The sequence below is a fragment of the Suricata suricatta genome, chromosome 4, assembly GCF_006229205.1.
Source record: "Suricata suricatta isolate VVHF042 chromosome 4, meerkat_22Aug2017_6uvM2_HiC, whole genome shotgun sequence".
Lineage (NCBI taxonomy): Eukaryota > Metazoa > Chordata > Mammalia > Carnivora > Herpestidae > Suricata > Suricata suricatta.
In genome coordinates, this window is record NC_043703.1 from 133,603,110 (window position 1) to 133,622,877 (window position 19,768).

A 19,768-nucleotide genomic window follows, 5' to 3' on the forward strand; every position below is an offset into this window, starting at 1 on the left:
CTCCAGAAATGCATGATTTCAGTCTCCTCCGACTAACGAGCTGATGTGGTAAAAGAGGATCTAGCAGAGGGGGGGACTGGGAAGCTGAACACTCGCCCTTATGCCCCTTCTCTGAATTTAGGGTTCTGCACTAGGTAGGACATGATATGGACTGTGATTCCAAGCTACATAGGAGAGTGAATTCGAGGGTATGGCCTGTGACTCCATCAAATATTTCCTGACCTCCACCTCCACCATCTACCAACTGCCCCTTTTGAGGTGACTGGGTACACAGGCAAGTAAGAACTATAGAGTAAGCCACTCCTTTTCGACTACTGATAGCTACTGTTCTTAACACTTTAGAGTCCTTTGCAAAATTATTTTGTATGCATTGTTATTTGATCTTCGTGACTACTTGTGAAAGTCGTATCATCTCCAGATGGTGAATGATGACACCCCCTCTTTGATCATCATGACACTGAACATGAGTCACTATGAAGGGAGCTTTATTATCCCCATTTGATAGACAATGACATTGATGTTTAGAAGGATGCCAGAGCTGGTCCAAATACCTTAAGTAGGAAGTGGCTGAACCAAGGTACGACTGAACTTGGATAATCCACATCCCAGGGTGATGCTCCTGACTCGGCAACAAAGGAAACAACAGCTCGAGTCATGACCTGGCCCCTCCTTTACGACCCATCTTAGCGTGGGACCTTGAACAAATTCCCAAGCGAATCCATACCCAGAGTTTCTCCTAATCTAAAAAGGATGGGAAAACATTATTAAAAATAATCTGAGTAGCAGCCTGTTTTATCCTATTTGGAATGTTAATTAGGGGAGTGGATTTGGGTCACTTATGGAAAATGGGGAGAATATATGCATGGGTCCTCTCTGATTGCTGCTTTCTCTCCCTCACTCCAAATAACTCATCAAATCAATTTTTGAAGGAAAAAAACAAACAAACAAAGCTTAAAATGGACCAGGAGTTTAAACCAAGCGTACAAAGGCAATCCATAGCAAACTCCTCCTTCCCTGTAGGCAGAGAGCAATCAATGTCAACCCCGGTGCTGGAGAATGCCCGAGGTGACACCGAGAGGGCTATGGACTCAGCAAGGGGCAGCGGCATGACCTATGATTACAGTCCTTTCCTTTTCTTCTTAAATAAATGCCATGGAGGAAATGCCACTTCTGACATTTCATGATACTTTGTACTTTGGGGAAAAGAAACCAGCCAAGGAAGCCAGGCCTGAGGTAAGAGCCACCAGAAATGCTTAGCCTGTCAAAGTAGAGCATCAATAACCCTTGATCCCGGAGGGCAGGATTCTGTGAGGAAACCTAGGGAAAGGGATGGATTGAGGGCCCGTGGTGCTGACAGACTGAGCAATGGTGCCTAAGCTTTGGGGCAGATGTCTCTCCCTGTCTCTGGCATGCAGCACTCCCATTTTCTGTTTGGCAGGACCAGCAAAGTTTGAAACTCCGTACCAAAAAGCCTCAACGTTCTCACAACATTTTCTCACCCAAGAAACAGTTCTTTCTAAAGACTGGGATTTATCCTGAAGCTTGCTTAAAAAAAATAATAATAATAACAGCTTTATTAAGATACAATTCACATGTCATAGGGTCACTTACTTAAAATATGTGATTCAATGAGTTTTCGTGTGTTTTCGGAATTGTGTAACTATTGGTCCAATCAAATGTAGAACATTTTAATCACCCCCAAATGAAAACCCATACCCATTAATAGCCACCATAGATTTACCCTCCACAGACCTCAGCCCTAGGCAACCACTAATCTACTTTCTGGCCCTATGGATTTGCCTGTTCTAGACTTTTCTTATAAATGAAACATATCATATAAGAACTTTTGTATCTGGCTTCTTTCATTCAGCATAATGTTTCCATGGTCCATCCATTGTAGTTTAGAGGAGCAACAATAATTTTCCCTCTACCTTTTAGAGTTCTGGGCTGAGACCATGTAACAAAAGACAGGTAAAAAAAGAGAAAATATAACAACTTATTAACATGTATACTTCATGCATACGTGAGAGACAAGGGAAAAATTAGTTATTCCCTAAGGTAGCTTAAATGTAGGCTTAAATACCATCTTAGTAGGGAGAGGGGTGGGGGAAGGTAGGTTTCTTAGGGGAAAGTAGCTGATTTTTAAAAAGATGAAAAGATCCTGAGAAGAACAGATGGGAGGTATGACAGTTTGTGACAAAGTTTGTCAGGATGTGACATCCACTTCCAGTCTCCTCTCCTGTGGTCAGGGCTGATGACACTCACAGGGAGGGGATCTGTGACAATCAGTTCCTTTAGGAGCATCTGCCTTTAGGCAGATAGGAGAGTTCAGAGAAAGGCTTTCCCTGCATCCACTGTTTTCTGAGTGCCTATTGCTCAAAATTATCAATATACCAAAGTGGCATAGTTTGGGGCTGCATATTCTGCTACCCTTCAGTTAGTGTGTGTCAGAATTTCATTTCTTTTTATTGTTGAATAATACTCCATTGTGTAGGGATGTCACATTATGTTTATTTGCTCATTAGTTGATAGATATTTATGTTGTTTCCACCTTGGGGCTTTCATAAATAATGCTGCTGTGAATATTCATGTACACATTTTTGGGCATATGTTTTTAAATCTCTGAAGTATATACCTACAAGTGGAATTGTGGGTCATACGGTCACTCTGTTTTTTAATTTCAGAGGAACTGCTAGGTTTTTCCTAGAGCAGCTGCAGCATTTTGCATTACTACCAGCAGTGTAAGAGAGTTCTAATTCCTCTGCATTCTCTACAACATTTGTTATTACCTGTGTTTTTTATTGTAGCCACCTTAGTGGGTTGTTGTTTTCATTGGCATTTGCGCTACTAACTAGCGATGTTGAATGTCTCTTCACATACTTATTGGCCATTTGTTGATCTTCTTCGGAGAAATGTCTATTCAGATCCTTTGCCCATTTTTCAGTCGGCTTGTCCTTTTGAGTAATGGGAGTTTATCCCAAAGCCATTAAATTTCAAATTTGCCTCACCTGATGACATCACTCTGTAGTCAGAGAAGTTGCCACATCTTTTCCCTTCAGATGTGATCAATCCTGGGTCCCTTCTTTTTTGAGTCTAAGTATGGTGGCCCTAATGTGGAGAGTTTCCAGTTCACAAACATGCCTTTCCCTGACATGGCTCAGAAGCTCTCTCAGAGTGGGGATGTGAGGCATTCCTGTCTTCTGTGGCAACTGGAATCCTTCTCTCTCTACTGTTCCAGTAGAACTTCCATTGTGTAAAAGCCTATCACCAGAGTTGCGTCGCTTGGCTGGGAAGGAAGCCACTGCGTGTGCGTGTAAACCTCGCTGCCTGAACGCTAACAGTGTTTGTTCACCTATACTCATCAGGTGGCCTGAGGAGACCAGCATTTCCTCAGAGGAGAAAGAAGCAATTTAAATACTCCATATAATCCACTTTGGTGAAGCAAAATGTTTCTCCCATATTTCAGTCTAGATTGCTAATTAGATCTGAAATTTAGTTTGACTCTGACTTTTTCACAATTCTATCTATTCTTTATTAAATGCATTCTTTTAAACATCAGGCATATGTTCTCGCTTCCCATTAACCAGTGGCTAGCCCCTGCTGCATATTGGAATCACCTGAAAAACTCTTAAAAACTATTTTCCCGCTGGGGCCCTACAACCAGTGTTTGATTTCACTGCTTTTGAGTGTGCTGAGCCCCACACAAAGTTTGCAAAGCTCCACATGTTGATTCTAATATACAGACAGAACCAAAACATAAGCCCAGTGATTACCAGCCTCTTAATTCATTATTTGAGTTAATAAAAGAAAACACATTGTCTTCTCTAGGTCCCTGCTTCTCAAACTTTAACATGCATAATGTCATCTGGGTGTCTTGTTAATATGCAGATCTGATTTGGTGGGGCTAGGGGGTGGGGCTGGGATTCTGAAGCTCTAACAAGCCTCCAACATGCCTCTCCATGAGGCTGAGGCTACTCATTGGTGGCTCAAAGTTCTCAGAATTGGTGCGTCCCTACATATTCATGGCACTTTTCAATTACTTCTAATAGGACCTTATCTCCTCAAAGATTCCACTTTTTAGGACAGCCATCATAAAATATATGTGTAGCTCTCTTTTTAAAAATAGAATTGAAATTCTATCATTGCTAATCTAGGCAGTCCATGTTAACATAAAGATAAAACAATAAACCTCTATATTAATTTAAAATAATGATCCAGATCCTTTAAAGTGGTCATAAAAATACTGCACAGCTGAATGAATAAGGAACTTTGTGGGTCATATAACTGAAGGTATTGGCCTTTGAAGCCAGTCATAGGAGTCTCACTCTGTGACCTTGGAAGTTTCTTAACTTCTCTGAGTCATTGTTTCTTCCGTGAATGGTAAGCAACAGAAGTTACTTCTAGGGTTGTTATGAAGACAGGTGAATTAAGAAATGTAAAGTGCTCATAGGTTCATGACCTCTCAGTATGCCTAAAGAGAGTTAGGGTTTTTTAAAAATAACTTTTAAAATAGCCATTGGAGTATCAAAATATGTGAAATCCTCACTATAATCTTTTGCATGGGGATTTAAAAGTAGAGTCCCTTCTCTTTAATCTCCCAGACTCCTCTTTTTCTGATGTTTCCTAAAATCAAGAATAGTCTTGAGAACAAGAAATCACAGAAGGGCAAATTGAGGCTGAAATCGAAAAAGGGGCCTTGATGCTACTTTGACTCACTGATGAGATATCAGAATATATTTTAAAGAGATTTTTTTTTTACCTTCCGTAAGAAAGCCACCTCTTTCTTTCCTTCCCACCATCTGCCTGAGTCACCACCAGATACACAAACTCCTTAGTCGAATGTTGTAAGATTTGGGGGTCTTTTGAGACCTATAAGATAAGAGAGACTGGGAGGTCAAAATAGTTGCTGGTTTATTATAAGAGAAAAAGTACTGCAAAGAAATAAAAAAGAATGACCTGCATATTTCCACTAAATAAATTGATCTTTCTTAAATTCTCTTCCCTCCTAGGAATGGAACCAAGATGTATTTCTATAAAAAAAATTGGCCATATTGAGAAATTATTTAATGTTATAAGATTTGTAACTGCTTTGCTAGTTTCCAGAAAACGTAATTTTTATAGTACACTCAACTTTAGAGAGATGTTTTTAAAAAATCAAGCAAAAAGTTCTCATGACCTTCTTCATAACTATGGTAGTTGAAAATTGCACATCAGTTTTTCTATTTGTTTCTTAGTGGGACAATCAGAGTACAAGTGTTGTTGTTGGATGAAGGGCTGTGTCTGGCTGACTCTTCCAGTCTTGTTTCAGTTAACCTGTCGATATAAAGAAATAAAAGTTTGACTTCTTTGCTTCCCGTTGGTATAGAGAACGAAAGAACAGCCAACATGAATCTGTGTTCTCAGGGAGAGGGAGTCCTCATGATAGAGCAAAAGCCCTCTGAATATGGATTGGTGTGGCAATGGAGGGAAGGGTGGAGAACAAGTGGGAGGGCCGTTAGTCCTTTCAATCCTTGAGATTCTATATCCACTGCAGAATTATGGGGAACAGAGGTGTTCCTCATCTTATAAAACTAGGATAACTGGAGTCCTTACCAAATCCACCTCATCTCATGTTACTTCCCCAATAATGGAAGAAGTGGCATTAGGCTCTGGAAAGTGAGCAAGGGACAGCCTAAGGCTATGTTCCTTTGAAAAGTACATTGATTAGGAGGTTCCTGAGTGACTCAGTTGGTTTAGCTTCTGGCTCTTGATTTCAGCTCAGGTCATGATCTCAGGGTCCTGGGATTGAACTCTCTGCCGGGCTCCACGCTAGGTGTGAAGCCTACTTAAGAGTCTCCCTCTTCTTCTGCCTGCTCCTCCTCTCTCAAAAGAAATATTACATTAGTTATGTTCACCTTTGCTGCCTTTGCTAGAGTGAAAAGTAAAAGGTGAATATTAGCAATCTCTTCTGATTTTTGCTTCTCATGATTCCAAGGGCTAATTCATAAGGATTAACTTTATCCTGCTCTTTAAATTGACTGAAATGTCCTTTAATAATCAAGTTGCCTATTAATACAATCTATTTATAATTTAATGGCTCCTTCTGTCAGAAATAGTACTGATGGTATTATTAACGATTTTGAAATAATATGCCATTATGCAAGTCCCATCTATGTTAGATGTCTTTGCCAGGCACCTACAGAGGTACTGTTTTCTTTTTCTTCATCTCTGATTTTCCAGTGTCACAGTTATCAAATACTGAAACATTTTCTAAAGATTGTGAACCTAGCAAATATTGATAATCTAAATTTTCAGGGCTTATTTTATTATACAAATTGTGTGAAGCTTTATATTTCTCATAGTCCCGAGTATAGGAAATAAAGCTACTACAACAATAGAGGATTAAATTCACCAACGATATGAAACAATGTTATTTGGTTATTTCTATTTATTTGTGAATAAGTGATCATGTTGCATTTTGAGAATGAAACTGGTAGTCTTTTCTAAACAGACTAAGTCTATTAGCTAGGACACTCCAACCACCTCTACTGTGCTCTATTTCTGCAATCTAAAAAAAATATATATATATGTAAATGAGATGTTAGGATGGGTTAGTACTGCAAGATGGAGAAAGAGGAGTCAAATGTTCTTAGGTCATATAAGCAAGAGCATTGCAACCTGACATTCAGCTTAATGTACCTCAGCATGAAGTTGTCTTGATAAGGAATGTTGGGCCATGAGGTCCAGAAGATGGTGACATGGCCTTTCTCATGCCCATCAACACTTTCCCATACTTGGTTTATGGGTGACTGCTTTAGTAGAATTGTACAACTGTAGTTTATGAGTGTAAGGCAGAAAGATAGAAATTAATACCCCAAATACATAAATTTGATGCATTGAGGATGACAAAGAGGATAGACATTTGGCAGGTTTTGCAAAATAAATATGATTTCACTTATAACATCAAATTCAGTTCTGAAATAAAGAGCTCATGTATCATCATTACTTACATCTTCTTTTGCTCTTTCTAATAATTGTTAACTTTTGGATATTGAGGAATAATCAGATATCCTAATGTAGTCAGGGCAGGCTGATTTTATTATATATTTATACACGCACACTCTAAGTATGGGTCACTTCCAGAAAACAATTCTAGAAGTTAGACAGGAACTGTTCATGTATACATGTAGTTGGACTTGGTCCCACTGTTGGTAGTTTTGTAAATATCTAACTACTCTTTAAAAATGGTTATTGTTTTAGTCATTTATAGCTGCTCATCTGGCCTTAGTATTTCAGTCTTTGAGAACACAGCTGAGATAGAAAAGACACTGTTATGAACCCCAATTCCTCAGTAATGAAAAATTAGATATGAGCATCATCCAGAGATGTTCTTTAGCTGAGGAACAGAGAGCTGGTCCAAAGGACAAGAAACAATCATTTGATCTCATTTCCACACTGTTAACCTAAGAAAGTAACACTATGCATTTAGCATTAGGGACTGGGAAACACAGAAAATTAAAAGCAACTTCTACCTTTATTTCATACTAGGAAAGAACACTGAAGTTCCTTGGCATACATAGGTCTAAATGAAACTTGATGGTTTTGGTCAATAATTAGAAGAAGAAAAAAAGATTATAAAATTTGTTCCCAAAGATCAATGTCCATGACATTAAAAGTGTGTTTATGTAAACTCATTGTTTCAAAAACTTTAGTCAGAAACATTCTTGGCCAATGTTACTGGGAAAGAAATATTTTTCAAGGACAAACAAGTGTTTAGGGGACTCTGAGTAAATTGTAATATAGGAAGTAATTAAGCCCTTCTTAATTAGAAGGTAACATTGGATTTCTTTTCAGAGCCATCAGGCTTATGGGAAATTGAGATTTGCATAATATTTGCATTTGTCCTACTGTCTGTCAGTCACTGGCAACCAGAGGATCCTAAGGCTAGAAGTACTAATGGATAGACAACAGGAAGAATTCTTAACTAAATGCGTTGGTGTCTGGGTAGAGTTTGAAATAGTATAAATGGCATATTTTGTAAGAGTTGAAATTCAACTTTGGAGGGATGAAAATATCGATTACATCATGACTCTTCAGCCCCCACCTTTCAAAACAGGTATTGGGAGGCCTCGGCTTTCATCTTTAGAAAGACAAATAAAACATGAACATTTCCCCTTGAGATCTAGGTGGAAAATCTGACTAACTTGAATTAGAGTCTGATGCTAGGACATTGGGTGGGGTAACATAAGAGTTTGATTTTATTTTGTGATGGTCTTATACATTTATTACTCTAATAAAATTTTTTGATAAAATATTATGTTTGGAAATACAGTAAAGCAGAATGAAGACAAAAACAAAATGACCCATAAGCCAATCACTCATGGATAACCTCTTGTTGATATTTTGATGTGATTTACTGATTTGTTCTAAAGGAGTGAATTCCGGGGGCACAGCTCAGACAATCCTGCGATGAAGACATTTACTAAATAAATATTTTTTTCTTACTACTGTGACCTGTGTTCCTCTACTCTTCCTTCTCTTGATGATGATAAACCTATTAGTCCTGAGTGCTGCCTAAAATCATTCCATGCCTTGGGCAGGGGAACTGTGCATTGGGTGACCTCTCCAATCTTGCAGACCTACCCCACATTCTGGAAGAACAAAGTCACAGTACAGAAGGTTCTCTGGAAGTACGGAAGTTTGTCCAGAAGTGCAGCTTGTTAATCTTGCTTTCCTCTTCTCTATGTTCCTTCTCTTCTCTTCCTCTTCCCCTTGTTCGTCAATTTCTATTCTTCTCTGTTTCAGCAAAACAATATCAGTCAAGGTAATTGATGATGAGGAGTATGAGAAAAACAAGACCTTCTTCCTTGAGATTGGAGAGCCCCGCCTGGTGGAGATGAGTGAGAAGAAAGGTGGGGAAGCTGCTCCAGGGCTGAGCCCAACAGCTTCTGCTGGCCTGTGCCTCCCCTGGATGCCTGCACTCTTCAGACGTGACTCACAGCACACACATCCCTCCACCTATGTAACAGGGCATAGATCTCACCCCGGGGCCACAGCGGGCCCGGCCTGTAGCTCCATCAGCCAATTCTGGCCATTCTGCCCATTGCAGGGCTGAAAAAAATGAATGTTCAGTGCAGTCTATCAGGCCTCCACCCTGGGAAAGATGGTGCTAATGTTTGGCATGCCAAAATGAAACCGGCTTTCTGATTTCTCTTCTCTAAGCTGGGGTACTTCCTGACAGCTAAATGAAGCAGGAAGAATTGGTGAAAGTGGTAAATTGGAAGAAAACGTCCTCGGGGCCAGCTGGGGGCAGCAGCGATGCCCTTTTACATACTTCTGGAGGTCCATGTGTTGCCAGTTCAACCTCCATAACATCACAGTAACATGCAGCTTGGTGAACACCTAGCATGAGCGTGTGACGCCAACCATTTGTTTTGCCTTTGTCTTGTGTTCCCACAGGAAGATCATTACCATTAGAATATTTGACCGTGAGGAATATGAGAAAGAGTGCAGTTTCTCCCTTGTGCTTGAGGAACCAAAATGGATAAGAAGAGGAATGACAGGTGTGAGAGTATACAAAGACATACCAGCGAGAAATTGTACTCTTCTCTCTCCGTGTCTCCTACTCTCACACTTAACTCTCTCCTCTTCCTCGGCTCCAAGTACTATCCTTTATTTCCTTGGAAGCTTTAGCAATTTCATCCCCTTCCCTCATTCACAAGTGCACCAAGCAATGACCCTTCTCTTCAGGAAATGCCCACTAACCTGGATTGAAACCAGACTTAAGAAATTCTGTAAGAGATTTCTGTAATTCAGAAGCAATGATCTAAAAGCATGCTTTCTGGGTTCAGTTATTCACTATTCAGGGACTGTTCTAAAATGTGCTTCTGACTACGAAATCTCCACTTGAACATTAGTGATAAAGACTACTTAATGCCTATTAGTTAGTGACCAATGAGTCTAATGGCAACTAATAGGAACTTTCAAAATAATTCAGTAATTAGGCTCCTTTAGACAACCCAGGTTTCAAAAAACATATTTTATAAGAACAAAGACCTTTGAAGAATACTGTTGTACACAATGTAGCATCCACTTTGGCCTAAGATTTTTCATATTAGCAGATATGACATTGAAAAGGGACAAGAAGCAGACAAGAATTAAGGCCTTGCTTATGGCCTAGCTAGCCTTATGCTCGCAAATGTTTTGATCCTTATAGAATTGACAATATTCTAACATATATAGTAAAACAGAAAAATAAATAGCAGTATCCTTATAACTAGATTTTTTTAGTTGATTTGGCCTTACTTTTTTTTAGAAAATATTTGAACAAAGAAGCCAATTTCTTTCTGCTCTTTCATTTTATATCTATTTTCTACAGCCTATGTTTGATAAGGAAAAGCAGAAGTTTTATACCACCCTTAAAGATAATATTTTGTTCTGATTTATTACAAGAGCTTCATATAATTATCCTTGACTAGTGGCCATTTTAAAGGGATTATTTAAAATGAGCATTCTATACATTAATAGCTTTTACTCACTGCATACACACAATCGATGAGTAGCACAGGAGACGATTAGATTTACTTTGTAAGAAATTTATACTTTTACGTGTAAGGAAAAAATAAAATATAGTCTATTCCTATATAGACTCAACATTTGGGGAAATCTAATCTCACATTTAAAAGAATTCATGGACTTCAGAGTTCATCAGAAAAAGAAAAAAGTATATGTCCTGACTTATACAGGAACATTTTGGGGGCCCATTTTAATGTGGTCTATTTAATATGCTCCATAGATAGTAGGCAGAAGGAAAAGCCACTTGGAAAACTGAGCTGATTTCTTACAAAGATGGGATCAAAAATGCCTCATTAACATACAGGAAAAAAGCGCTTACTTCTAAATGTATTCCTCCAAAACACTGTCTTCTTTCTAAAGGAAGAACATCTTAGATACAGCTCTTTCCACTGCCATTTTAGTAAAATATGCCCTCATGTGAAAGCAAATTAAAATTCCTTGATATCACTATCTGGTTTCACACCTTTCCACGTGGATTCTTGTCACTATAAATAAAATTACTGACTTGTTTTAGAAAGTGTCCTCTAATGCCACTACCATTAGCAGGAAAACAGGGCTGGAAATGTAACATTGTAGCATCCCTCCCCCCAACTCCTGAAGTAATTTGGTAGCTTTCCCCAAAATAAAGTGCCACTGCATAGTCTGGGTTTAAAGCACATAATCTGGAAGACAAATCAAAGATGTCCCGCCCCACCCCGCCTCCACTTGCCTTGTCAGTTTCCACAGAATTATGGATCGACAAGAACTATTGTGGTTGTGCACTTTTATAATATGCACAAGTCATAGGTAAGGACACACAAATAAGTGCTAATTCCTGAGACTCAAGTCTTGAGGGTTTAAAGAACATAAGTATCCCTTGATGGCCAATGAATACCAGATAAGTAGAACCTCCAAAGAGAGTTTTACCTAGCGCCAGAGTCTCCTTCAGGCAGGGCGGCCAAAATGGAATTCCTCAGATGTTCTTCTCTCTGTTGTCGTTGAACGACAGGTATCATACCTGAAATCCTGGATGATTTAAGACTTACAGACGTTGAATTCAGTAACTCCCAGGCAATATTTAATGATGAAGACTCAGTCAAATAAAGTTAAGATGAATTTCATAAAACGTTTCTACTCTATGTGATAAACTAGATATGCTTAGTATATATACACATATATAGTAGAAACGTTTCATTAAGTGCCCTGAAATAACATATAAGGTGAATTGTATACATACGTAATCAATCACACACATTTGCAAAACCTAGTGTCGGGACTGTTTATTTGGAAATATTCCCAGATGCCCCATTTCCTGGGGGTGCGCCCAGGTGAGCAGTGGCCTCCCACCACTGTAAGCAAATCTGCCTGGATTTCTTTCTGCTGATATTCCTCTTACTTTCATTATTCATCTGGTCTCTTATTCTGTGTTTGTCTTTGTCTGTTTCTTTCACAGCCCTGTTATTGAATGAGCTTGGTAAGCATTTCATTTCTTTCATTTCCTTTCCATTTTTCTAAGTTATTTTCTATGAATGTCAGGTGATACAGTACCTTTCTGACTTTTCTTTTATTTCTGTTGATTTAGTAGCCAGATTGTTGTGTAGGGCCATTGACCTCATTTCTGTGTAGGTCATATAGTTTATATTCCATTTTTAGTTTAGTATAATCTTTCTAAAAACCAGTAATTGCTTAGGTATGCACAAGAATTAAATTTGTGCACTAAGTCCCCTAATCTTAAAAGAATGAGTAGCAATTAAATCATGTGCAGATGTTTTTATTTATTTCTTAATTATAAATATAATTTGGCAAGTTTCTGCATCCTAGATGGGTGGCCAGGCAGCCAGTGTCACTAATATTTGTTGTTTAGATTGTAAGTTCAATAAATGGTAACATTTCTTCTTTTTTTCTTTTTTAGGTGGCTTCACAATAACAGGTATGAATTTTTAAAGCTAATAACATTGAATTTTATTTTTTCACTTTCTGTTTTCACCATATGTTGTTTATATTTTTTAAAACCATTTTACATTTTTATTTGCTTTTATGAAGGAAAATACCTGTATGGTAAGACAGATTTTTTTAATGTTCTTCATGTTCCCCAAAATGCCCTTAAAAATCAAATCAAAACCACATTTTAGGTAACCTGCATTAACATTTAGCTGTGGCACACGGTGTGCTCTTGTTAATGTTACACATTTAACGTTTTACACATCAACAATGTGTGTTGTGTTTCTGTATATGCACATTTGTGTGGAGAACCTGTAATTGCTCACATTTTGATACTCGTTGGTGTATAAATTTCACATAGCACCGATAATGTGTAGTGTACCCTGCCAGATGTTCCAGAATAAACAAGACAATTGCTGACCTTAAGGAAACATAGGAATTGACATCTAGGACAGCTCCATGGCCCAAGTTCAGGCTTCTACTAAAACATGATGCCCCGTTAGCAGAGGACGGAGCATCCTTTTCCCTCATCCCACATACCACTCTGAGCCACTGTTCGGGGACTTCAGTTTGAGCCTTATTAACATGGCCACTTCCAGTGCATTACAAAGTGTTCTCTAAACACCCAAAATGCCAGTCAAAAAGTTTAAAACTCTCAAATTCATACTGATATCCATCCTGTGTTGATCACATTATTGAAACTATTTCAAACACAACTCTAAAGCTATTTTCTTGTGTACAGAGGAAATGTTTCTTTATGGCATTCTCCCTTTTGACCCTAAGCATTTCCTCATTTTTTCAAAATCATCTATGCAGATTTAGAGAGGGACAGAAATAATAAATGCTAGGCTTGATTTGTCTGAAGCTGCAGGTTGAAGATATCTCTAAAGGCATCCTAATGGCCGTGGAATACTTCAAAATGTTGTGCCGATATCAATAGTGTGATTATTTTTTTTCTGAAATCAGCCAAACCAAAATACTTAAGGAGAGAAATATTTCCAAAAATTCCAGTTTTGCAAATCCTATGGTGGGGGAGTTGGGGACTAATGAAACCGCTGTTTGTGTAAACTTATGATCAGGTACTTCCAGGACGATTCTGTCCAAAGCAGAACTTTCTGAATGCGGGCAATTTCAAATGGGTTATTTGCTCTCCACTTCTCTCCATACGAGGCCTTTAATGATGAAATGATCCATAGACTCTCAGAGACACAGAAATTGAAAAGGATAAAAATGCTAAACAGGTCAAGTCCTCATAGAGGGCTTTTAAAATCTGAACACCTGAAGCTCTTCCCCGGTCAAGTCTCCCTGATTGTGCACTGCTGAAGATGCTATTTTTGAATCCAAGTGTGGGAATTTAAATTTATTTTTAAAACTTTTATCTTATTTTTCTCATCCCATGTTTGAACTCACTGAAGTCTTCTTGGAAATACTCTATTCCTGTCACCCAATAAGCTGCTTATCCTTGTGAGATTTGAGGGAGGTGGAAATTGGGCAAGGCAGCCTTCATGGCTTCTGAAATAATTAAAAATTAAAAAGTCAAGCATTAGAGAACTATTGTAGGGTCTAGCAGCACCTTCAATCCTACGCAGCCTGATAATGAGATCTTCACTAACAAGGCTACAGAATGCCTTGTTAAAATACGTTGATGTATTTAGCTATTGTCCTATTTTCCTTATCATTGAATAGGTCAGGATTTTGCTTTTAGGGACTTCCTTTTGTGTCACTTGAAACATCTTCCCTTTTAAGTGTCTAGGTAATAATAGGATCCTAGTTTTCTTTTCCCAGAAATTGTTCATATCATGTTCTAAAATACCCATCCAGTAATGTGCAACATTTCAGGCCTTGGAAACATCTTGCATTCAAGAGAACGGAATCGCTTCTTCCAAAGATTTCTATCATTTCATGTACTTACTTCATTAAATTCTTTCTTAAGGCTTTAATTTGAAATAGTGGGTTTTCTATTGTTGCCACCTCTTCCCAACACTTGAAATTGATACAGTTAGAACAAGAGAATGTTCCAAAACTCTCTGGGAATCTCTACACTGGCAGAGTCCTTTCACTTTATATGACCCTTCTTCTCCTGAGCTGGGTCAGAATACGTGAGATCCACTCTCTATAGATGCCCTGGGGAAGGTTCTAAAACTTAGGTCTACACAGTGAAAAGCAGCTTTCAGCCTAAAGAACTTTTCTTTGAAGTCACTTTGAGGCTTTGAAGTCAAGGCTTTAAGATGAAGGGGCAGTAGAGAAGAATTAATCTAGCCCTTGGACTCTGCCTGCAGCTTTTCTGTGGTCTTGTGCAGCTGAGTGTGAAAATCTAAATTTGAAGCAAAATATATGGAAATTGAAAAAGTCATTTGGTCCACAGCCCAATATATTTCAGTGATTTCATTAGTGGTGGACATTAAGTGCTGGAGGTGATTTTGGAATTTGCAAATCTTTATGTGTTGCTTCTAGACCTTGCCTCATGGAAAGGCCTTTGTTTGGACCTATGATCTCATTCTTCCTTGATCTTTTTGGCATAAAACATGATAACCCCCTATACATTAAAGCTCTTTAGATTTTGTAATTCGGTATATCATTTAATCTTCAACCTTATGGAGTAAGATATTATTGTTCTCACACATTTATATGAAGGAAATGAAGGTTGAAAGAGATTAACCAATTGATTAATCAATCTACCCCAATCACCCATCTGGATTCAGAGCCTGGCCCACTGATGATGAGCATCCTAATCCGAGCACTTTCATTTCCTCCCTTTCAACCTCTTCATTCTTACCTTTATCTTAACCCCTTTGCAATCCGAAGCCCAGCTGTGTCTCATAAATGCCATCAGTGTGAATTCCAGTCAAATGAAAAATGAGGGGGACCTCAGAAGGGGGAAACTAGAGCACATTAATTTGGATTGTTTAAAAAATTTAAGTATTCTGGTTCAATTTGGAGAAGAGAGAGGCATGTCTGATTCCTCAAACAGGCAGCCATAGAGTTAGTTATATATATTAAAAGTCAATACACTCCTGTAAAAGTTGCTCTCCAAATTATATTATTCTCATCATACAATAGACTTCACAAGGTACGTGGCTTTTTAAGGAAGCCAAAGTATGAAAATTCTGACACTTTAACACACTTTAATCATTCCAGTACCTAAGGGAGAGTAACCACCCCCTTCAATTTTAGCTTCATTTACACTTGAGGAAACTCAGTCTCAGAGAAGAGAATGCTTTGCCCAAACTTAGATGGCAAGCATTTGGCAGAGTTGGTACCAACTCCCAATTTCATTGATTTTCGCATCAGTTCTAGGTATCTTTTGGTAGAAGTTAATAGCAGGTGGATTTAGCAGTCAACTGAGCCAGAAGTTTAATGAAAACCCTAGGCCCAGATAACCCAATCATTACTGTGATGATGGCATACCCTTACAAAGCCTGTCAGTGGATAAAACATTCTCCTTTCAGACTTCCCTGAAAATAAATAAGCATGTTCTCTGATGCGGTTACTAGACCCTCAAACAAAGCTATGATGTGGTTGGAGCAGGTTCTATTATCCCCATGTACATGTGGGAAAACTGGGAAATAGCCTGCTCAAGGCTATGTCATTGGCACCAATGGACTTCAAAACCAGCCTACCTGTCCTTGCACTAAGTGCTTTCCATTGTTTCATGATGACTCTGGAAGCAGTCACTTGAAGGACATGGACACTCCACTTCTGATGCTTTCAGGAATCTAGCTGCACCCCCTACTGAGGAGTGTGGGGTTAATGCACATGATCTGGCTTGGTTCCTAGAACACTTACCCCATTTATTTGCTCACTTCTGTGGCCTTCGTAGGAGTAACTCAATCCTCAAACTAACACTGCTTGTGATATGTGCATCTGGATGTGATGTTTGATTTACTAATTCCACAAAGCTCTGGTCGCAAACCAGTACAGTCCATTCTGCTGATTTTCTGCCTGTCCTTTTCGCTAGGCCAACCTGTCTTCCGGAAAGTTCATGCTAGAGAACATCCGATCCCCTCTACAGTAATCACCTTTGCAGGTACTCATTGCATCATGGTCCTTGAAAACCACAGTTTAGTTAGCTTGAAGTTAACTGCCTTTGAGTGTTAAGTCTTTAGACATTAAACAGTTTGGCCCCTGTCCTCTCTAGAACATTGCTAAAGAATGCAGTGGCTTTTCTGCAGCTGGGAGTATGGTGGGTCCTCAACAGTAACACAAGCATATCCGCACAGGACAGGATGCATGCTCAGGGAAGCAGACGGACCTGAAGAAAGATTGACCCCAATGCCTCTCCCTCTCAAGTTTCAACATATTCCAGATTCCTTGCAAGTCTCCCTTTTCAAACATGGGTCTTTCATTCCAAATGTAATGAAGTGTCTTTAAAAGCAAGCTGTATTTCTTTCCAGAGCCTGCCTTTCTTGCCTCCAGGCAATATGAGGTAGCCACATATGCACTGATGACAGTACATCTGTGGGGTTGTCTGGAGGGAACGTTGCCAAGGTGACCAGAGGATCACATAACCATCCCATATCTACCGTAAGCTTAGAGCCCAGGCATCATCTCCAAGTCTCTGGATGAGAAAAGGATATTGACTCCTCTATCGTTGCCATCACCATCAGTGGCCACAGTGGTAGAAACACTTCCTCCTGCCCCACTGGGACTTTCCTCATCCTCACATCACATGTCCCCACTCAATAAACATGATACCCAAACTTGACTGGTGGTTTTATCACAGTATTGTTTTTCATTCTGTCAATACTGATTTTATGGGGTGCCTAGGTGGCTCAGTCAGATGAGCATCCAACTTTGGCTCAGGTCATAATCTTGCAGTTTGTGGGTTTGAGCGCCAAAATCAGGCACTCTGCTGTCAGCATGAAACCTGCTTTGGATCCTCTGTCTCCCTCTCTCTCTGCCCCTCCCTGCTTTGCACTCTCTCTCCCTTTCCCAAAAATAAATAAACATTTTAAAAAATACCGTTTTTAACAATGGGTATGAATTATCCGTTTGATCTTTAAGTTGTGTCCATTGGTTAAGCCTATGATGCTATGGGATGCACTATCAACTTCTCAATGAAATATGGTGAATTATAAAAGTATACTTGTATATGTATGCAGAGACAGAGATAGAGGATGAATTTTCTATCTGACAAGTCAAACTAAGTATGTTATCACTGTGCATAAGTAAGGAGGTGAAACTGACTTGGTCAATGTAAAATGGGCTGTGTTTGATCCAGCATTCAAAGTAAAAAGGGAACAAAACAAAACAACAAAACAAAGTGAAAAGGAAATGAATATAATAGACCATTCAAACAAATGGTGTTAAACTGTTTCCCCCAATCAATAAGAGATATCTCAAGAGAGGACACTTTTTTTAAAAAAGTTTATTTATTTATTTTGAGAGAGACAGGGACAGCATGAGCAGGGGAGGGGCAGAAAGAGAGAGAGAGTACCAAGTAGGCTCCCCGCTGTCTGCACAGAGCCTGATGCAGAGCTCAAACTTATGAAACTGTGAGATCATGACCTGAGCCAAAACTGAGAGTTGGATGCTTAATAACTGAGCCACCCAGGTGGCCCAAAGAGAGGACACCTTTCAAAAAATACACCAGTATTTGCCAGTATCAAAACTCTGCACGACAGATACTAATTTATCAGTATTGTCATAGAACACCACTAGGATTATCTAGTTGCCTTCTCTCCATCCCATATAATTCTCTCTTAAATGTTCATGACATTTATTAAATGAAAATAGCCCTGACCCTTTCATGACATTATGCCTTTGTTCCTGGACTTCTGTCTGCCTAGAATGCCCCCTTCTTACAATACCACCTCCTAGCCAACCTTACCACCAACTTCAACTGGCAAGCTTCTCTACAAATTCCAAGGCCAATCTCAAATATTTCCTCTTTTCTGAAGGCTTCCCTGACTCCCTTAGAGCAAGCTGCCTCCTCACCCTGATCCCTCAGCCCTTGCTGCATTTGAAGCTTTCCATTCTCTGTGCCTCCGTTCTCAAGTGAACAGCAAAGGATCTTTATATGCATAGAGCAAATGTCAGGAACTAGTTACAGATATAACAGCACAAAACTAAGCATTTCATCCTGATCAGAAGGATGGAAAGATGACTAAAAAGGGAATAAATAATCTTCTTTTATCCCTGTGATTCGATTTCATTTACTACCATGTCCATTTATTTATTACCATGTTCCAAATAATTTCTTTTTTGTGAAATGTGGCATTAGACGATGCTACCACATCACCTTTCTCCTGTAATTTCCCCAATTTTCTAGATTTAAAGCAACTTCCCATTTATAAGTAAATTACAGAAAAGGAAGCCATAATAAAATTCTGTCTCCATGCTTTGCAATTCAAATAATAATCCTGGTTGTTCTTCTGGAAAAATAATTTTTATTTGCTGTTCATCTGTAAGACATCCATGGTGAGCCAAGGTTTTGAACCAAGACACTAAAAGAAACTGCTGCTATGAAAACTACCCATAACATTATCCTGAGTTCAAGGATCAGAAAGTAGGGAATCGAAATACTGATTTGAGCACTGGGTATATTGGATATCACATATCTCTGCCGACACCTCCTTGACTACACACACATAATTCCAAATCTGGAGGACACCAGTTGGAATCCTTTGCCTTCTCTTGGGTCATAACTTCCCAAGCCTACTATAAAAAGCACTACTACTTCTACAGTTAAAATTAATCTCCTTGCACCTCTCCTTTGCATCTCTTAACATTTAGCAGTTTCTGCCAGTCCAAAATCACTTATTTTTTAGTCTCCGTCTAATTTCATTGAGGCCATGTAAGAATTAGGGGTCGAAAAGCAGATTCTAAATTATTATTTTAGGAAGACACTATTGAATACATACTAAAGCATTAATAGGCTACATCCTGCTTTTGCGTTGGGTTGGTTTTGACACTTTTAAAATGCTAGCAGTATCCCTAGCCCATCTGCCCTGTGCTCTAGCAGTAAACTGGCCCAGGAACTGGTTCTCTACAAAATTTGCTAGAGCATCGAATGGAACCACTACAGCAAGGTCCTCAGCAGAGCAAAGCCAGGCCTTTGGAGGGAATGAGACGTGTGGACTCCAGCAGAAGCTGATGCCTAAATACATACAAAAGGCAAGAAGACTGGGCTAGAAGTCTCTCCCTTCCTCATGTTTCCTCAGTCAACAGATTCCTACTGCAGGCAGTTTGCCTGGAAAATTCTAGAAGCAAAGGCATCAGGACTGAGGTCTTTCCATACCACCCATACTACTTCCTTGGAGATGAGGTACATTTGACTTGACTCTCATGGGAA

General features: G+C 39.1%; 1 protein-coding gene across 15 annotated transcripts in view; it reads left to right on the forward strand.

Moving 5' to 3' along the window:
* Positions 1-19,768, forward strand: part of SLC8A1 (solute carrier family 8 member A1) — a 364,284-nt gene that overhangs the window by 292,338 nt on the left and 52,178 nt on the right. For 9 of the 15 annotated variants that reach the window (XM_029937883.1, XM_029937884.1, XM_029937886.1 and 6 more), the window contains 5 exons: positions 8,785-8,891; positions 11,987-12,007; positions 12,446-12,463; positions 12,577-12,591; positions 16,433-16,501. In XM_029937883.1, the coding sequence (XP_029793743.1) occupies positions 8,785-8,891; positions 11,987-12,007; positions 12,446-12,463; positions 12,577-12,591; positions 16,433-16,501 (230 nt within the window). Of the gene's footprint in view, positions 1-8,784; positions 8,892-9,438; positions 9,543-11,986; positions 12,008-12,445; positions 12,464-12,576; positions 12,592-16,432; positions 16,502-19,768 lie in introns of all 15 variants that reach the window. The other 6 variants (XM_029937890.1, XM_029937891.1, XM_029937892.1 and 3 more) reach the window with 4 other exon arrangements.